The 20,890-nt window shown below is 43.6% G+C and overlaps 1 protein-coding gene across 1 annotated transcript in view; it reads right to left on the reverse strand.

Annotated features, from left to right (window-relative positions):
- The window catches only part of FLT4 (fms related receptor tyrosine kinase 4), a 354,612-nt gene that overhangs the window by 61,301 nt on the left and 272,421 nt on the right, over window positions 1-20,890 (reverse strand). Inside the window, exon 19 of the mRNA XM_077474315.1 lies at window positions 18,435-18,548. Coding sequence (XP_077330441.1) covers window positions 18,435-18,548 — 114 coding nt within the window. The remainder of the gene's footprint in view (window positions 1-18,434; window positions 18,549-20,890) is intronic.

Here is a 20,890-nt window from a genome sequence, read left to right on the forward strand (position 1 = left end):
ACACATGCCATGGGCATATGTGAAATGACACCCCAAAATAAATTCTGCTGCTTCTCCTGAGTACGGGGATACCACATGTGTGGGATTTTTTGGGAGCCTAGCCGCGTACGGGGCCCCGAAAGCCAAGAACCGCCTTCAGGTTTTCTAAGGGCGTAAATATTTGACTTCACTCCTCACTACCTGTTACAGTTTTGAAGGCCATAAAATGCCAAGATGGCACAAAACCCCCACAAATGACCCCATTTTAGAAAGTAGACACCCCAAGCTATTTGCTGAGAGGCATGTTGAGTCCATGGAATATTTTATATTTTGCCACAAGTTGCGGGAAAATTACAAACTTTTTTTTTTTTTTTCACAAAGTTGTCACTAAATGATATATTGCTCACGCATGCCATGGGCATATGTGAAATGACACCCCAAAATAAATTCTGCTGCTTCTCCTGAGTACGGGGATACCACATATGTGGGACTTTTTGGGAGCCTAGCCGCGTACGGGGCCCCGAAAACCAAGCACCGCCTTCAGGCTTTCTAAGGGCGTTACAGTTTTGAAGGCCATAAAATGCCAAGATGGCACAAACCCCCCCCAAATGACCCCATTTTGGAAAGTAGACACCCCTAAATTTAGGGGTACACTAGTGAGACTAGGTAATAAATGGCGGGTGCCCTGAAACTATAAAAAAATAACTAACCAACCAGCGTCACCTGTAACAGTTATATGGTGATCACTGGTGAAAGGGTTAACTAGGGGGCAATCAGGGGGCTTTATGCGATAGTATATGGGGGTCCCTGGCGCTATAAAAAGCTGCGGCGAACCTAAATACCTACCTGCCTAACTAGCGTCACCTGTGACACTAATACAGCGATCAGAAAAACTATCGCTTATTAGGCTGGGTTCACACTGGAGCGATGCGGGAACGCCACGAATCCGCGGCGGGTTCCCGCATCGCATGCCTCCTGGCGGCAGTTCACACTGCCCTATGCGAACTGCTGGGAGTGTCAGTGAAATGTTAATGACACCCCCAGATCAGTTCGCATATCGCAGTGCGATCTGCAAACTCGGATCGCATGGTGTGAACACCCATGCGATCCGATTCTGCTGCGGACCAAAAAAAGGGTCCCGTTCGAATTTGCGGCGGGTGCGGCGCGAATTCAGCCATACTATCTGTATGGCTGAACTCGAATCGCACAGAGATCGGATGTGATTTGCACTGCAGTGCGGTGCGAATCACATCCGTTCTCATAAACCGCTGCAATGTGAACCCAGCCTTAGTGACACTGGCGACGGGGGGTGATCACGGGGTTAAACCTTTATTGGGGGGGTTAGGGGGGTACCTTAGAACTAAAGGGGGCTAACCCTAACTGCCCTAACAGTTATTACAGTCACAAATGACACCCGCCGGGTGATCAGGGGGTTAAACCTTTATTAGGTAATAAATGGCGGGTGCCCTGAAACTATAAAAAAATAACTAACCAACCAGCGTCACCTGTAACAGTTATATGGTGATCACTGGTGAAAGGGTTAACTAGGGGGCAATCAGGGGGCTTTATGCGGTAGTATATGGGGGTCCCTGGCGCTATAAAAAGCTGCGGCGAACCTAAATACCTACCTGCCTAACTAGCGTCACCTGTGACACTAATACAGCGATCAGAAAAATGATCACTTATTAGGCTGGGTTCACACTGGAGCGATGCAGGAACGCCACGAATCCGCGGCGGGTTCCCGCATCGCATGCCTCCCGGCGGCAGTTCACACTGCCCTATGCGAACTGCTGGGAGTGTCAGTGAAATGTTAATGACACCCCCAGATCAGTTCGCATATCGCAGTGCGATCTGCAAACTCGGATCGCATGGTGTGAACACCCATGCGATCCGATACTGCTGCGGACCAAAAAAAGGGTCCGTGCGAATTTGCGGCGGGTGCGGCGGGTGCGACGCAAATTAAGCCATACTATCTGTATGGCTGAACTCGAATCGCACAGAGATCGGATGTGATTTGCACTGCAGTGCGGTGCGAATCACATTCGTTCTCATAAACCGCTGCAATGTGAACCCAGCCTTAGTGACACTGGCGACGGGGGGTGATCACGGGGTTAAACCTTTATTGGGGGGGTTAGGGGGGGTACATTAGAACTAAAGGGGGCTAACCCTAACTGCCCTATCAGTTATTACAGTCACAAATGACACCAATGCAAAAAAAAAAAAAAAAAAATGACATTGGTGTCACTGTGACTGGGGGGCAGGGGTAATTGGGGGGGGTGATCGGGGGGGTGTGAGTGTGCCTGGCATGTTCTACTGTGTAGTGTCGTGTTGGTGCAACTCACCGATCCTCTCTCCTCGGTGTCGGAACGAAAAATACCGACACGGAGGAGAGATTACATCACTTCCTCTCCTGTGTTTACATTACAGGAGAGGAAGTGATGTCACGGAGCATTTCTATTCGTCGGGAGCGATCGCGAGGGGGTGGCCATGAATGAATGGCCGCCCCCTCATCCCGGATCGCTCCCGAACGAATACCGACCGCCGCAGGCACCGGGGCCCCCCACCCGCGGGAAGGCAGGGACGTATATATACGCCCATATGCCTGCCCGTGCCATTCTGTCGACGTATATCGTCGTGCGGCGGTCGGCAAGTGGTTAAAAAATTACCTTTCTTTTTCAAACCTGCAGCACTGTAATTTTCTATAAAATGCAATGCATTATGGCTTTCTGTAGACAGTGTACAGTACCTCCCAAGAAATTTAATTTCCTGCTTCTGAGATTGGCTTACTGATTTTCCCAGAAGGCTGTACTATTATTATTATTTAAGGTACTTATATAGCACCACCAATTTATGCAGTGCTTTTCATATACATTGTACATTCACATCAGTCCCTACCCTCAAGGAGCTTACAATCCAAGGTCCCTAACTCACATTCCTATACTAGGGCCAATTTAGACAGAGGCCAATTGGCCTACCAGCATGTCTTTGGAGCATGGGAGGAAGCTGGAGTGCCTGGGGGAGACCCATGCGGGCACAGGGAGAACATGCTTCTCTGGGCAGAGTTACTCTTTAAATTTATGTACATTTCATTCTACTGGATTCTCTATCTTTTATATTATAGAGGCTCAGTAGAAAGCAGCTAGACTCTTGCTGGACTATGCTATGACTGTGCTTGGGGAACAGATCAAGGTTGTGTAAGAGCAGAACCCTTGACAGCTGGCGCTCCTCTATTGTTTCATTATTGTTTACTGGACCCACCCATTAGAAATAAACATCAATAGTGAGAGTGGACAGGTATGTATAAGCATCAAATTCCTGTTGTGGATTTTATTATATTGAAATGGTTGCTTTGAAGTTTAATGTCACTGTCTTCTAAAGGTCGGACAGATTCGATACTGTAAATAGAACATTCATTAGTAAGCAGATGTTTAGTTTTTTTTTTATCATGGGTTATATGGAGCTACATTCAGATAATTGGACACTAGCAAGAAAAAAAAAAACTGGTAAGATTAAAAATAATATTTTCTTAACCACTTGCTTACTGGGCACTTCTCACCTCCTGCCCAGACCAATTTTCAGCTTTCAGCGCTGTCGCACTTGGAATGACAAATCGCACGGTCATTCAACACTGTACTCAAATGCCATTTTTATCATTTTTTTCCCCACAAATAGAGCTTTCTTTTGGTGGTATTTGATCACCTCTGCAGTTTTCATTTTTTGTTAAAAAATTAAACAGACCGAATTAAAAAAAATTAAATATATATACATTTTTTTTTATATTTTGTTATAAAATTTTGCAAACAGGTGATTTTTCTCCTTCATTGATGTACGCTGATGATGCCGCACTGATGGGCACCGATGGGCTACACTAATGGGCACCGATAGGACGGCACTGGTGGGCACTGATAGATGGAACTGGTAGGTGGCACTGGTGGGCACTGAAGGGCATTGATAGGTGGCATTGGTGGGCACTGAGAAGTAGCACTAATATGTGGCACTGATAGGTGGCAGTGTTGGGCACTGATAGGCACCACTGGTGGGCATTGATTGTTGGCACTTGTGTGCATTGATAGGTGGCACTCATGGGCATTGATAGGTGGCACTGGCAGGTGGCAATGGCAGGTGGCACTGGCAGGGTGTACTGATTGGCACAAAGGAGGCAGATGTCTCTCCTTCCTCTTCGGGACCGATGTCCCTTGAACATAAGTCGGAGGAAAATAAAAACAATTACCAAGCTTTTATTTATTCACACGTGATCAGCTGTCATTGGCTGACAGCTAATCACGTGATCGGGGGCCGGGATCGCCAGAGTCTTGATGACTGGGTGATTATAGCGCGTACCCCCTGCAGGTGGTGCGCGGGGAGCGTGCAAGGGGGAGGACGTCCTATGATGGCCTCCCAGAAATTCAGGTCCACGCTGTTGCCGTCATTTGGCTATAGCTTGGACGTCAAGTTGTTAATCGTACAGTATGAGACACAGACAGGGTGATTTACTAAAGTTAAATAGACTGTGCACTTTGCAAAGTGCAGTTGCACTCTGTAAGAACAGTTGCTATAGAGCTTAGTAAATGAGCAGAAGCTTTGCTGACTTCCATTATCCAATCATGTGCAAGCAAAAATGCTATTTTGTTATTTTCTTTGCAAGTGGTTGGGTATTCTTTGCAAAATAAAGCATTACCTCACTTCCTAAGCTCTGGAGCAACTGCACTTGCAGAGTACGACTGCACTTTTCAAAGGGTACAGTCTGTTTGCCTTCAGTAAATCAACCTCAGAGTCTTTAGTTTTTTCTATGGGATGTCTAAAAGTAGTCCAGCTGAGGGCTGGGCAACACAGCAAACAACACCAACAGGACCACATAACAAACTAATAAATGCTTATACAAGGAGGGGCCAAACAGACATTTACCTTCACAGAATAGCCATTCAAGGTGTTTCTTACATCAGGTAGGGGATCCAACTAGGGCTAATTGTCTGAACAGAGGGTACTGGGGCCCTATGGAGTTAAACTACCACTCCTTGGAGCCATGGGTTGAGTCTGACCTAGTGAGGCCATCAAACCATGTCCTTCTCTTGTCCTTCAGATCCACCATGTATAGTACAAAGTGTCCCCAGAGGGGCACTTACAGCCTTCGCTGCTGTGGAGAGGGAGGGAAAGGCCCCTAGTGCCAAGTACTGTGGGCTGCTGATGCCCAGGTAGTACAGCTGATTGCTGTGCTGTGCCAGGTCGGGAGATAAAATAGATAGACAAGCAAAGATACCTATTTATCGCTGTGTTAAAAACAGCAAAATATTTGTTTGATCTCACCGCCTCTATATTAAAGTATACACAGGAAAAAGACAGAAAAAATGTCCAAGCAGTACCCAGTGCCCTTAGCAACATTACAGGCCATCCCCACTTTCCACCCCTCAGCTGTATTCTAAACAGCGGCAGCCACTCCAATGTGCCCGGCCCCTGATCTCCATGAGTGGCGCCAGACACATGGATTTCAATGGGATTATTATTTTTTTTTTTTTTAAGAAGCACATGATTAGAGCCTGAGGCTCTAATTGGCTTCAAAAAGGTTGGGCTCGGGGGCACCCCCCTGTGTGACATTAGCAAATCAATATTCACTATTGTCTTCGTGCTTGACCAGATTGGCCACAAGGAAAAGCCAGGGAAGCCGCCTGCGGGCTGGCTGGCGAATGAGCAAGCGAGCGACCGAGGGGGTGGGGTTATATATATATATATATATATATATATATATATATATATATATATATATATATATATATATATATAGCTCCAGCTGCCACTGTTTCTAAATAAATGTTTTTTGTCACTGTCTCTAGACCCATCAGAGATTGGGCTTTAGAGCTGAATGCCAAGCTAACAGCTAAATACACAAAATAAAAGCATGTACAAAAATAAAATACCTGCCAAACGATTTGTATTTCTGTCAATCCAGTTCTCAGATTTACATGGCTCTGCCACACAGCAGTGACCTGTCTGGCAGGGCAGGAGACCTAATCAGTTTCTGCTGCTGTTTGGGTAGATTTATAGATCTCATCTCCACCCCCCAGAATGTGATAGGATAGTGAATGTGGGAAACAGCACACTAATGAGCTCATTTCTCGGTCACTATGCCCCCCCCTCCTATGAGCATGCTTGCAATGCAGCACAACTGATTGGATATTTATGCTGCTTCTGCCTGCCCCTTTTTTACTTACCAAATCAAAACCAGCATCTTGCACTTGAAAAGAAATCTATATATATATATATATATATATATATATATATATATATATATATATATATATATATATATATATATATATATATATATATATATATGTTCTAAGACATCAACCATATCCTCTTCTTTAATGAGATAAACAGTTTTTCTGCATGTGTCTATAAAATCATTAAAATGTCTCAGCTCATGTAATAGTGAACAGTTACGGATAGATTTAAGATACAATAAACGACTCAACACCTGTGTAATTTAACACAATGAAACATTGACAGTGAGAGGAATAAATAATATTTCACTTTGCAGCCTTGCAATTCAATCCAATTTGCCAGACCATGATGTATTTTATCTGTGTTATCTGAAGAATTCCCAGAATGTTGCTTCTGTGAACACGCAATAAATCTGACTGCAAATTGGAGCTGGCACACAGATATGTCAGTCTGTCATTTTAAATCAATGGGTGCCACATTCTGAGCTAAGGTCAAGCAGCTATTCGAAAATGTGTATAGCAGGATAAAGGAATGTGGAAATAAGTCTAGTGACATGCATAGTGGAGAATTTAAGTAAAAATCTGGAAAACTAATAATATGACCTTGAACTTCATTTGTTTGTGTTTTGATGCCTTACTAGGAAGGTAAATCTCAGATCCTAGCATTTAAAACTCTGCAAAAGCCTATATTATCGTGCTTTGTACATACTGAACAAATGAGCCACAAGGCAGTTTCGGCCTGTGGTGACAGGCTTTTGTATGCTTCAAATAGATTTTGCATTCCCATACCAGTATTAAAAAAAATGTAAAACCTGGCGGCAGCAGGTCAGAAGGGCACCTGTCTTCTCAAACTCTTCTCAAACTGATGCCATCGACACAAGCCCAAGGCCCGCCAACATAGACTCCTTCTCCTTCATATATCTCCCCAATACTTAATTGACAAGATTTCTGATGCAAATACATATTAAGCATCAAAGAGAACGTAAACCCTGATGGGTTTTACTTCCTCTTTTTCCCTTACAAAGTAAAAGCATAATGGGCTAGTGGGCATCGCAATGTCACCGCTGCCCCTGCTGTCTGGAAGCATCCATCTTCACCCCACAACATCACTCCCGCGCAGGAGCGCAGGCAGCCGGGAGTGCACGGGAGCCGCTAGTCATGGCACAAGCCCTTTAGAAATGGCACGATCGTGCCCTTTCTTCTGTGCGCATGTGCCGATTAAGTTGGCGCAAGCGTATATGGTAAGTATCTCCTAGACTGTACAGATTTAGGAGATATTTACAGTACATACAGGTAAGTCTTAATATAGGCTTACTTGTAGGTAAAAGTGGTTGTACAGGGTTTACAACCACTTTAAGATGTAGGGTCTGGATGAGCTTTCAATAGGGATCATGCACACAGGTTTTACATAAAAAGTTGTCTGTACTGCATCTGAACTCATACGGGTATACCCCAAATTTACTGAAATGCAACCCACTGTTTCGGCATACCTGCCAACTTTTTGAAATGGGAAAGAGGGACACCTATACTCTTGAGAAAGTTATGTGACCGTGATGATATGCGTGGGGTAAGTGGAGCCAGAAATGACGCAGGAGCCTTTCAGCCCTGCTGTCAGTTTTAGAAGTTTAAAATCTTTTACTGCAATGTAGGTTACTACATTTTAGTAAATATTGTTTTTTATGAAATACTGCACTATGAGGATACCTTTTCTTGCATGAGCCACTATAAGGAAAAGAAAGAGCAAATTTGAAGGGCCATAAACACGATTGCCAACAGAGAGTTGGAACACCAGAAGAGAGAAAAAGAGATGGAAGAGGACAGTGGAGTCTAAGGCCGCGTACACACGGGCGGACTGTCTGGCCAACTAAGGCCGCGTACACACGGGCGGATTGTCTGTCCAACTTAGTCCGCTGAACCGTGTTTCAGCGGACAATCCGCTCGTGTGTGGGCTTCAGCGGACTTTTTCAGCGGACTGTCTGACGAACAAAGTCTTACGGAATTTCCGTAATTTTGTCCGTTCAAACTTGGTTTTGTCCGTCCAAACTTGGTTTCAGCGGACAGTCCGCTCGTGTGTAGGCAAGTTGGACGGACTAAGTATGGCGCATGCTCAGAAAGGATTTACACGGCCGAAAGTTGCATTGCAGTGTATAGGACGTCGTTTTTCTAGTCCTGTCGTACGTGCTGTACACGTCATCACGCACGCTTTCAGCGGACTGTCTGCTCATCGTGTGTGGTCAAGTCCGTTCATTCAAATTTTGAACGGACTGTCTGTCGGATTGTCTGACGAACTTAGTTGGGCAGACAATCCGCCCGTGTGTACGCGGCCTAAGTCCATCAGACAATCCGACAGACAGTCCGTCCTACTTTTGAATGAACGGACTTGACCACACACGATGAACAGACAGTCCGCTGAAAGCTTGCGCGATGACGTGTACAGCACGTACGACGGGACTAGAAATACGACATCCAATACACTGCAATGCAACCTTCGGCCGTGTAAATCCTTTCTGAGCATGCGCCATACTTAGTCCGTCCAACTTGCCTACACACGAGCGGACTGTCCGCTGAAACCAAAGTTGGACGGACAATATTACGGAAATTCCGAAAGACTTAGTCCGCCAGACTGTCCGCTGAAAAAGTCCGCTGAAGCCCACACATGAGCGGACTGTCCGCTGAAACACGTTTCAGAGGACCAAGTCCGTCAGACAGTCCGGCCGTGTGTACGCGGCCTAAGATTGCTCACCCCAGCATAGGGGACTGCATGATTTGAACTAGCAAGAGAGGTCATAAGTCAAGGTGAACTCATAGTTTGGAAGGTGGTTGGGAATCACCGAAGCACCAGCACTTTTTATTTGGATCCTATTGCTGTGGAGTCACTTAATAAATGCAAGCACTAGCACCTGTCATCTGGATCAGTTTGTTGAGAACCACTAAATGAGCTGCACTATATGGTTTTGAAAGGTTAAGGACTTTTTTTAAGGATTATGTTTTATTCGTTTTGCACTGAAATTTTGGTTGGAGGAAGTTATACATGCAAAAACACTTTAATGATATGTAAGTCTTGATATAAAGTTTCTATGTTAATGGTTTTATACATACAGCACAGAGGATATAGGCGCATTTGCACTTTTTATTCACTTCACTTTGTGGGAACATAATTAGGTTGGATAAGGCCACCCAATATTAGCCCAGTTGTACATAATTTTTAGGTAGAGCGGGATAACACATTTGTTTAATGAGGGACACCTATTAGCAAATTTATGTAAGCATAGGACAAATATCCCTGCCACGCCCCTTAATAGAGAATTATATATAAAAAAAAATGATTAGATATACCCACAAGTGCTTTTTTTTTTTTTACCACTACTTTTCCTTTATACTGGCTTTTGACATTTACAAATACAGCAATGTAGAAATTGGATGAAAAGTTTAGCACTGGGAAACACTTTTTGAAAGCTAAAAAGTAAATTATATATATAACTATATAGATCAGACAGAGGGACAAATGAGGACGAAAGGGTGACTGAGGGACTTTGTTCCAAACTAGGGACAGTCCCTCAAAATCAGGAACAGTTGGGAACTATGGTTTAGGATTGATGTGTAAACAATAGTGTGCCGAATGATTACACATTATACCTCCTGATTGAAGGCAGAGAAAATTCTGCACATGCACAATGGTTGCATGCAGGGGTCAAGACCTGGGGAAAAAAGTGTGGGAACTCCCACACAAGATCCACTCGCCCACCAAAAAAATAAAAAATGATACGCTCATATGCACGAACGCTTCAAAAGTGTATTGTACTGTGTGTATGAAGCTTAACTGTTAGTACATAAAAAAAAACAATCCTCAATAAACATAAATACGGTAATTCTCTGAATAATCAGCATTCATTCAATTGTGCTTCCATGCAAATGTGAACATCATGTTCTGATCTTTATTGGGGAATTTTAATATGTATATAGAGTTTGGATAACATAGGGTTAAACGGAAAGGTCATAAATTAACTGCACATTATCTGGACAGAATGCTTGGGGAGATAGTGATATGTTCCTGCTTAGGAGATGTATGTTACATTGGGAGGATGCAAACTCTGCAGGGCTCCAACACACACTCGCTGCTATTCCAACCCTTCACATATTTCCACATAAACTTCCCTCCTGGCATTAAACTTTGCCAGGTATTGTGCTCAGCTTACCACCGCAAACTGATATTCCTCCCTCAGCTTACCTCTCTCCCTGCATGTCCTGTGAGCCGAATAGCTGTGCTCCTCCTCTGGGTTCTCTCATCATATGGCACTGAAGATAGAGGAGGAGGATTCAGCGGGACACACAGAGCAAGTATGCAGGAGACTGGGGGGAGGGGGAATGAGGAGACAGAAAATCAGGAGGGGCCGGAGGGGAGGAGCACATCACAAGAGGTCTGACTAAATACAATCTCTTAGCAGCAGGGACCTGATCTACCTGTCAGCTAGCTGTGATTGACAAGTAGATTGAAGCAGAAGCTGTCATGGGGCCCCCTACTGGCAATGCCTGAATGGTCAGGTGTGCGGCACTTACTATTGTGAGCTGTGTCGGCGGCTGCTGGTGTAGCACCTGCCACATAGCTCGCATACTTCAAAGTCTTGCAGGACGTGGCTGCTAACAGAAATTGAGTTCCTGTTGTGGAAAAAGTACAGGAACTCCGTTCCCATGCATTCCCGCAGGACTTGAGCCCTAGTTGCGTGAATGAATTATTCAAGACCAACATTTACACATCAGTTGTGTAGACAGGGCTTTCCAGGGGCCCCTTCTCTATACTGTAAAAACCCCAAAGCCCACGCAGACCCATCCTGTTTGCTTCTCTGTGTAGGGATAGCAAGTTCAAAACCCCAGTACGCCATCACTCCAACACCACTTGAGCACCTAGGGCCAGTGAGGTATGGGGGCTCAGGTTACCTGACTTGTGTTCTTCGAGGGGTCCTATCTTCAGTGGCAGGAGAATGACCTATTCCCTTAACCACCACCAACTTCTGACCTAAGTTTACCCTTTTCTTTGTATTCAGGATCCCAATTACCCACACCACTGTAGCAAGCTATGAGGCAACACCAGTGTAGCTGCCTAACTTTTTACAGACCCACTTAACCCGCTATCGCCCAGGTATTCAGGCATCCTCTTTGAACAACACCAGCCAATAGCTCCAAAAGTCCATCTCTTTTACATTTAACTTTAAAAAAAAAAACGTACAGTAAGGGAAAAAAAGTATTTGATCCCCTGCTGATTTTGTACATTTGCCCACTGACAAATAAATTATCAGTCTATCATTTTAATGGTAGGTTTATTTTAACAGTGAGAGACACAATAACAACAAAAAAATCAAGAAAACCGCATTTCAAAAAAGTTATAAATTGATTTGCATTTTAATGAGTAAAATATGTATTTGATCCCCTGTCAACCAGCAAGATTTCTGACTTCCAGGTGTCTTCTGTACAGGTAACGAGCCAGGATTAGGAGAACTCTCTTAAAGGGAGAGATTGTTACCTGTGTTTGTTAGCTCAGATTGCTTCTGTCCACAGAAGCAATCAATCAATCAGATTCCAATCTTTCCACCATGGCCAAGACCAAAGAGCTGTCCCAGGAAGTCACAAGGCTGGAATGGGCTACAAGACCATCGCCAAGCAGCTTGGCAAATGGGTGACAACAATTGGTGCGATTATGCAAATGGGAGAAACACAAAAAAATCATTAATCTCTCTCTGTCTGGGGCTCCATGCAATATCTCACTTCGTGGAGAAGATTCAGCCCAGAACAACACGGGGGAATCTTGTCAATTATCTGAAGGCAGTTGGGACCATAGTCACCAAGAAAACAACTGGTAACACACTACGCTGTGAAGGACTGAAATCGTGCAGTGCCCACAAGGTCCCCCTGCTCAAGAAAGCACATGTACCGTCTGAAGTTTGCTAATGAATATCTGAATGATTCAGAGGAGATAAGACCAAAATCAAGCTTTTTGACATCAACTCAACTTAACATGTTTGGAAGAGGAAGAATGCTGCCTATGACCCCAAGAACACCATCCCCACTGCCAAACATGGAGGTGGAAACATTATGCTTTAGGGGTGTTTTTCTGCTAAGGGGACAGTACAACTTTGCCACATCAAAGGGATGATGGTTCCCTCAGCCAGGGCATTGACAATGGGTCGTGGATGGGTTTTCCAACATGAAAATGACCGAAAGCATATGGCCAAGGCAACAAAGGAGTGGCTGAAGAAGAAGCACATTAATCCCATAGAAAATATGCGGGGGAGCTGTAGGTTTGAGTTACCAAATGTCAACCTTGAAACCTTAATGACTTGGAGAGGATCTGCAAAGAAGTGGGACAAAATCCCTCCTGGGATATGTGCAAACCTGATGGCCAACTACAAGAAACGTCTGACCTCTGTAATTGCCAACAAGGGTTTTGCCACCAAGTACTAAGTCATGTTTTACAAAGGGGTAAAATACTTATTTCACTAATTAAAATGCAAATCAATTTATAACTTTTTTTAAATGCTTTTTTCTAGATGTTTTTCTTGTTATTATGTCTTTCACTGTAAAATAAACCTACCATTAAAATTATAAACAAAGAGTAGCAATTATATAATGGGAAAAGTAGCTGCTCCATCCCTAATAGACTATTGGAAAGATATCTTTCCATTACCATTAAAATTATAGACTGATCATTTCTTTGTCAGTGGGTAAACGTACAAAATCAGCAGGAGATCAAATACTTTTTTCCCCCCACTATAATTGTTTTGCACAGAGCGCCCCTGCATCGCTCCAGGGTCCTTCTCTTCTCAGCGGGCCACCATAGGAAGCCCCTTCCTTATGGGGGCACACCTGCAGGCTTACTCTAAGGTTGTACTGTGCACATATATAGACACACGCAGCACACCTCAGCTCCACCCAATGCACACTGATCACAAGATTTGATTGATAGCAGCAGGAGCCAATGGAGGTGAGAGAGAGAAACCAGTGTCACTACAGATGGGCACAGCACTGGATCGAGATAGGACTCAGGTAAGGGTTGGGGGTATGAGGAAGTGATATGTCCACTGGAACATTTTTTACCTTTATGCAGGGAATGCATCAAGGTAAAAACATGATCTGCATTAGAACCACTATAATACCAATTCTAAGTCAATACAACTTTTTTTAATTTTAATTTGGGAAACTCAGGTAGTTTCTACACATTATGCATCTGAACGCAACATATTTGCATACAAGAGATACCTCTTGTCTTCAAAGTAAAACAGCTTTCTGCTGTTTGCATAGCTCCCAACTTTTTGAGATGGGAATGAGGGACACCTATCAGCAAAAGTATGAAGGCATAGGACACACCTTTTGTCACGCCCCCTTAAAGGAGAATCGTACAAAAAATAAAAGATTGGTTCAACCCACAAGTGCTTTTTTTTACCACTACTATTCCTTTATATTGGCTTTTGGAATTTACAAATGCAGCAATTTAGAAATCAGATGAATGGTTTAGCACTGGAAAACACTTCTTGATAGATAAAAATTGCATTTTGTATATAACTATATAGATCAGACCAAAATGAAGGACAAATGAGGAGGAATGAGGGACAGAGGGACATTGCTCCAAATCAGGGACAGTCCCACAAAATCAGGGACAGTTGGGAGCTATGCGTTTGGCAGCTTACATTGCAGTGTGCATATTCCTACTAGAAGAATATGTTTCCTCCAATGTAGGCTTGATAAGGAAAGAGAAAGAATGTAATTCTTTAAACTACATCCTTCGCTTTGGCAGCCATTTTGGAGAGTGCAATTCCCTTACTGTATAACTGACAGGGAGGAGTGGCAACTACTGTTTATATGGTAATATATTATACTAAAGCGTGCATCAGCTCAGAGCCCACAGCAATATTAGAGGGACTTCTGCATTTCAAATGGAGAATCAGCAGGTAGTCATGTTGCCCTGTGTACAGTAGTAGGGTCAAGTGTAACACAGACAATATAACAGTCATAATGATGGAACAAGACTTGACAAACCTTGTAAAATGCTCAAATAACCCTAAAAATATGGAATTCTAATTGGTTAACAAATTCATCTCTGAAACAGCTGAAAAGGGTTATCTGAGGTGAATGACTGGCAGAACACAGTGTACTTATACTGATACCTCATTAAAATGAATGCTGGTACCAAAGATACCAATTTCCTTTTTTTTTTAGGAAAAAAATCCAAGGAATTCCATTAGGTATGTGGAAATAACAGATATCTGGGTCTGGCTAAAAGCTCATAACAGCTAAAGTGTTTACATACACCTGTCATCTATAATTATTTAGATTTGTAGGTAATTGTTCCTAATTTAACACTTCCTCATTAATGTGCCAAAAAATCAGTAATGCACACACAGGATCAGCAAAGTTATAACTTTTATTATTTATATAATTATTTATATTATTAAGGTGCATTTTAGGTCAAAACATTTTTCTAGCTTTGGATAGAATAGAGAAAATGTTTAGAACCCCAATCAGGTTTTAACTGATACCCGTGACTCTGTTAGAGAGGTTTTTCCTCACTTCCTGTCCTGCTGACAACATTTTATCAGGCAGGAAGTAAGGGGACCTCCTTAACAACAACAACAACATTCTATTCAAATCTAGAAAGAAAAAGGTTTTAGCCTGGGGCACACTTTAACCAGTTCCTGACCAGCTGCCACAGTTATACTGCGCCATGTTGGCTCCCCTAGGCAAACTGTCGTAGCTATACGTCGGCTCTTTAAGACACTGTAGGCAGCGTGCACACATGCAACGTGTCCCATGACAGAGCGAGAACCAGGATCTGTGTGTGTAGATACACAAATCCCAGTTCTCTCAGGGGAGAGGAGACAGATTGTGTGTTCATATTAAGTATGAATAATGATCAGTTCTCCCCCCCTAGTTAGTCGCATCCCCACCACAGTTAGAACACACCCAGGAAACACAGTTAGCCCCCTGATCGCCCCCTAGTGTTAACCCCTTCCCTGCCAGTGACATTGATACAGTAATCAGTGCATTTTTATAGTTTTTACTATTAAAAAAAAAAATGCCATAAATCTATCCCCTATTTTTTAGACAGTACAACTTTTGTGCAAACCAATCAATATATGGTTATTGCGATTTTTTTTTTTACCAAAAATATGTAGAAGAATACCCATCGGCTTAAACTGAGGAAAAAATGTGTTTTTTTTTAAATTACATTTGAGATATTTATTATAGCAAAAATTTTAAGATATTGTGTTTTTTCAAAATTGTTGCTCTTCTTTTGTTTATAGCGCAAAAACGCAGAGGTGATCAAATACCACCAAAAGAAAGCACCATTTATGGGGAAAAAAGGACGTACCGTATTTGCCGGTGTATAAGACGACCCGGCATATAAGACGACCCCCTAATTGTACAGGTTTTTAAAATGTTTTGCCCGTACTCACCGTTTAAGACGACCCCCCCATTCCAAGGCTTCCGACGCTTCATATCCCTCTTCTTCGTTCTTGCTGGAGACATTTCCTTCTTCCTTCTTGCTGCTGCTGGAGCCAATCACGGCGAGCAATGTATTATTTTAATAAATACAAAGCCTGCTTGGATTGGCAGAGGCTGTAACATCATCAGCCTACTGTGTGTAGCCTGCTCGGATTGGCAGAGGTTGTTACTCCAATCCGAGCAGGCTCTGTATTCATTTGAATACATCGCTCACTGGGATTGGCTCAGCGGTATATACTGTATGTAGCCGAAGCTACATACAGTATTACCGCACATCCAGAAGGCATCCCAGCAGCTGACCCGGCGTAAAAGACGACCCCTCCTTTTTGCCCAGTTTTTTTAAGTGTAAAAGGTCGTCTTATACGCCGGAAAATACGGTAGATTTTGTTTGGATACAGTGTCGTACAACCACGCAATTTTCAGTTAAAGCGACACAGCGACATATTGCAAAAAATGGCCTGGTCAGGAAGGGGGTAAATTCTTCCGAGGCTGAGGTGGTTAAAGCTGAAGTTGAACCTTTCTGCTTTCATTACATACCTAATTTTACACCCTGGCTTGATACTCCTCTTAAAAGGCCTCATTGCATCACCCCTGATGCAAGCAGTGGGCTGGCTCTTGGGAAAAGTTATGAAAATATCAAAAAACCTTTAGGCTAGGTTCACACTATTGCGATGCGGGAACGCCGCGAATCCGCGGCGTTTTCCCGCATCGCTCACCTCCCGCCGGCAGTTCACACTGCCCTATGCGGACGGCTGGGGGTGTCAATGTTATGTTAATGACACCCCCAGATCCGTCGGCATATCGCAGTGCGATCTGCCGACTCGCACAGGAATCGGATCGCATGGTGTGAACCCCCATGCGATCCGATTCCGTTGCGGACCCAAAAAAGGGTCCTGTGCGAGTTTGCTGCGGGACAGCTGCGAGTTCAGCCATACTATCTGTATGGCTGAACTCGCAGTGCTACGGAGATCGGATGTGATTTGCTGTGCGAATCACATCCGGTTCTCCCCCCGCAGCGGTGTGAACCCAGCCTTAGTCTGGAGCCTTTAGTCTGGAGGAATGGGTGTTCCTAGGCAGGTTGCATTTACATGTAAACTGTATTAGGTAATGCCCACATATGCTGCTGAGCTGCTTTATTTCATTCAGACTGGGGAGGAAAGCTCTAGATAAGTGGTTCTCAACCTCAGTCCTCAAGTACTCCCAACAGGACATGTTTTGGGAATTTCTCTTAGATTTCTCTTAGATAAAATAGCTGTTCAAAATACCAATCCATTGACTCTGATTTAAAGCACCTGTGCAAGATAAAGGAAAGCCTGCAAACATGGCCTGTTGGGGGAACTTGAGAACCGAGGTTGAGAACCACTTTTTGATTGAAAACGTATACTTTATTTTGCAAAAAAATATACAAAAAACAAATACTTTAAACAGGGTACATTGCACTCTGTACTGCGACGCAGCGCATACATACACTACATAACAGTACGGTTCCAAGCATATGCTGTCAAATCAAATGCCATTTCAATGAGCAACAGGTGTGTGGGGGGGGGGGGGGGGGGCTAAGAGTTCACAGGCCCGAAGCTTTACTGAACTGCCAAACGATACATAAGGGGGGAGGGGGAGGGGAAATCTTCAGACCTCCCCTTCCTCCTTAAAGTCCATCAAGTGATAGTCTCTGAGCAGACTGTGGACCAGTCTGCGACAGTCCTCGATGGACATCGTCTCCCGCTGGTGGATGAGGCACTTTCTGGTGCACCAGACAGCGTCCTTAAAGCAACACAGCACCCGCCAGGCACTGTCAATATCCTCCTGTGAATGAGTACCACAGAAGAGTCCGTTCAACACACCAAAGTGTGTGATTGCAGTCTGTGAAACAAAGTTTTTAAGTTCTGATTCCAAGGCCCTCAACAGGTCCTGTGCAAAGGGGCACTCCCAGAAAACATGCAAAGCAGTTTCCTCCTGGATGATACAAAAAGGGCAGTGCCTGTATCTGCACAGGTTTCTGGCATGCATGAATGTCCTGAGTGGCAACCCCCCTTGGATTGCCATCCATGCCAGATCTTTCTGCCTGTTGGTAAGTCTGAAGAAACATTCCTCCAGACCACTTTGCAAATGGCTGTAGGGAGGCCTGGAACAGTCTCTAAAATGTCTGATGCTCTAATCAACTTGTAGCCCCAGCTCCCTAATAAACTTGAAAGTGTGAGAACCACTGCTCTAGATGATGCTGGACGTCCTCCAGCCAGGGAATGAGGCAGGCTCTATCTTTCTTTCTGCAGCTTCTAATGCATACTGTGAGAAGCTCACAGTGTGAAGTGAATTCAGAGTAAGCAATTATAGGAGGTGGGCCTGTACAACTGTGAAGGGTTGAAAGAAAAGCCTGGAGTTCAGCTTTAAATTAAACGAGATCTGTAGTGTCACAGCAATGCTAAAAGCAACAGGCTCAATGCCAGGCCTTTTTTCTTTCACAAGTGAATATTTATCTAAAGATTTAGACATTTATCTAAAAAAATACTTTAGAAGTAAAGTAAATATAACAAGGGGAGCATTTTTCCTTTCTATAAAATGTTAAAAAAAACAGTCTCTTCAGCATTTGGCTATTTTTTTAACAGATGTTTGAATATAATTTATTATTGTATAATCTGCAATGCAAGCATGTCTTTATGAGAAGTAAAACCTAAATAAATTGATGAATCATAAACAGTCACTTTGGTGATAGGGAAATACGTGTTCTTTATAATCACTCACCATTGGATTTCGTGCAGGCTCCCAGTAAATTCACAACATTTAGGTGGTTTCCAATGTGGATGAGAATCTTCAATTCTGACATCAAAGCTTTGTGCTCACTGGCAGTGGCTCCCTCTAAAGAAAAAAAAATGAATGTTTCGTATTAGACCAGAATGAACAAACAAATAATTATGGCAAAAATGAAAGGCAAAAAGAATTGTGAATGTGATACCCATTAGCCCAAAAAAAACCTGGAATGGAATCTAGTATTCGGAAAACTAATTTTTTAATTAGGTACCATTAGTCTAAAAAGGGCAAATTTTCATTAACAGCACAGATCAATGTGTTACATCATTGGGTATAATGAATAAAAATGCAAAGCACATGAATTTGATAAAGCCCCAATGATAATTTTTTGTCGGTATGGCCCAAAAGAAAAAATACCTACAGTTGCTAGATAAGGAAACTGGAGATAATTAAGATTAACTATAAGTTGGCATACAGAGACAGGAAGAGTGTCTGTCTCTGTACGCTATGTAGCAGAGTGGCATATTTGCCTCCATTTTCTCTTCCGCTTCCTACCTATCACTGGTTGTTAAGAATGCTGTTGGATTCATAGCCAATAGCCTCCTAGGTAATGCTGACAGTGGGCAGAGCCTGATGGAGAAGCTGAGACATTAGTTCTTCGTCAGCAGGCAGTGGGTAGGTTCTATAGCCAAAGGGGCTGTCTATTCACAAAGGGTGCAGACTTGATGGGGAACTAGTGTCTCTGAAAATCCACCACTACCCACCCAGCTACAAAATTCCCCATCCAATGCCCTTTCTGTGTGACAGTTGAAGGTGGGGAGGGAGCTTAGCTGCACGGAGGATGGAGTGTCTCTATGGACACTTAAGCCCCAGTGCGCCTCTGCACATGGTGCTTGCCACAAATTCATGTACTTGTTTCCAACAGGTACATGAATATGTCACAAGCACTGTAATTTGTCATGCAGAAGCATGCTGGAAGTCTAAAGAGCATCTATGACACTCTTCAATCCCTTGACAGCGCAAAGGGTTTCAGTAATTTTAATTCTGGTTGGTGGCTTTGTGATTTTGCACGTTGCATTTTGCACTTAACTACTTACACTATTTATTGAATAAGCCTGATAATATTTATTGTTCATCTCTTGCTATAAAACACGGGGGGGGGGGGGGGGGGGTTTATTATTAGATAAGAAAACTGAACACCCAACTAATTGCTCTGGACTTTTCTCACTCATATGATTCTACCATAATGCTTTGTTACTGTCAGGAAATGTTCCATCCGCTGATAATATCTGTCTTTTGGAGTGCAGTACTGAGGTCCACCAGCAGGTGTCTCCTGTCAGTTTTGAGCTGTCAGGAGAGCTTTTCCCTGCTGATGTTATATCATCTTTGGGCTGCAGTACTGGCGTCCACCAGCGGATGGATCCTGGCAGTATGGAGCAGGCAGCACCTCCTGCAATCAGGTGTCACTTGAGGCCAATCACAGGCCTATAAATAGCTGGCAAGCACTCATATGTTTGCCTTGGTATTGTCCTTGTGATCCTGAGCCTGATTCTGAACCTGTTCCTGCGCCCTGAACCTGTGACCCGTGGTTCTCATCCTGTTTCCCTGTCCTGGTCCCTACCCTGTCCCACCTGTTACCATCATCCCTGTCCTGCAGTCTGATCCGTCCATCCTCTCCCTGTCCTGTGTTCCTTACCCCATCTGCTGATCTCGCCGTGTATGACCTTGGCCTGGCTTGTGTCTCTGATTCTGGACTGCCCTTGTTTATCTACTGATCCTATGTGCATGACCCTGGCCTGCCTATCGTTTACGATCCTGGTATTTCCCATTTATTGTACATATCTGTCTGTTGTTGTTTGGGGGGTCTCTGTTGGTTGATTTATTGCACTGTGTGGTTGTATTTATATTATTCACTTTCCTTAATAAATCATTATATTTCACTTATACACATTTGGGTTTCCTCTGTTGCAGTCCGCACAGTTCTGGTCTTATCTGAAACATGACAGTTACTCTACTGTCCTGCTTTATAATCAGATGGGCAACGTGGACAGAATATTGTTCAGTAAATAGTGCTAGTCTTCCACATGCACCCCTTGCAGTGTTTTACAAATGCAGTGAGCCTGTGTGCAAGATTATTGTTTAGCGGCCCCCTATCCACTCTTGTGAGAGGATATGTGCTATCAGTACTGGACATTGATTTGCATCCAATAAATACCTGTGACCCTAATCCCTTAGATCAGTGATCTCCAACTTTATAAACAAAGGGACAGTTTACTGTCCTTCAAACTTTAAGGGAGCCGAACTGTGGCCAGTTGGAGAAGAAAATGTCCTGGAGTCATTGGAAGTCAACAATGCCTCATCCATGGTATTATGGGAAGTAATACTCCCCCATCATTGGTGTCAGTGGAAGGAATAGTGCCCCATCATCGGTATCAGTGGACGGAATAGTG

The sequence above is a fragment of the Lithobates pipiens genome, unplaced genomic scaffold (assembly GCF_037356315.1).
Source record: "Lithobates pipiens isolate NorthernLeopardFrog02 unplaced genomic scaffold, aLitPip1_a1.2 Scaffold_8, whole genome shotgun sequence".
Classification (NCBI taxonomy): domain Eukaryota; kingdom Metazoa; phylum Chordata; class Amphibia; order Anura; family Ranidae; genus Lithobates; species Lithobates pipiens.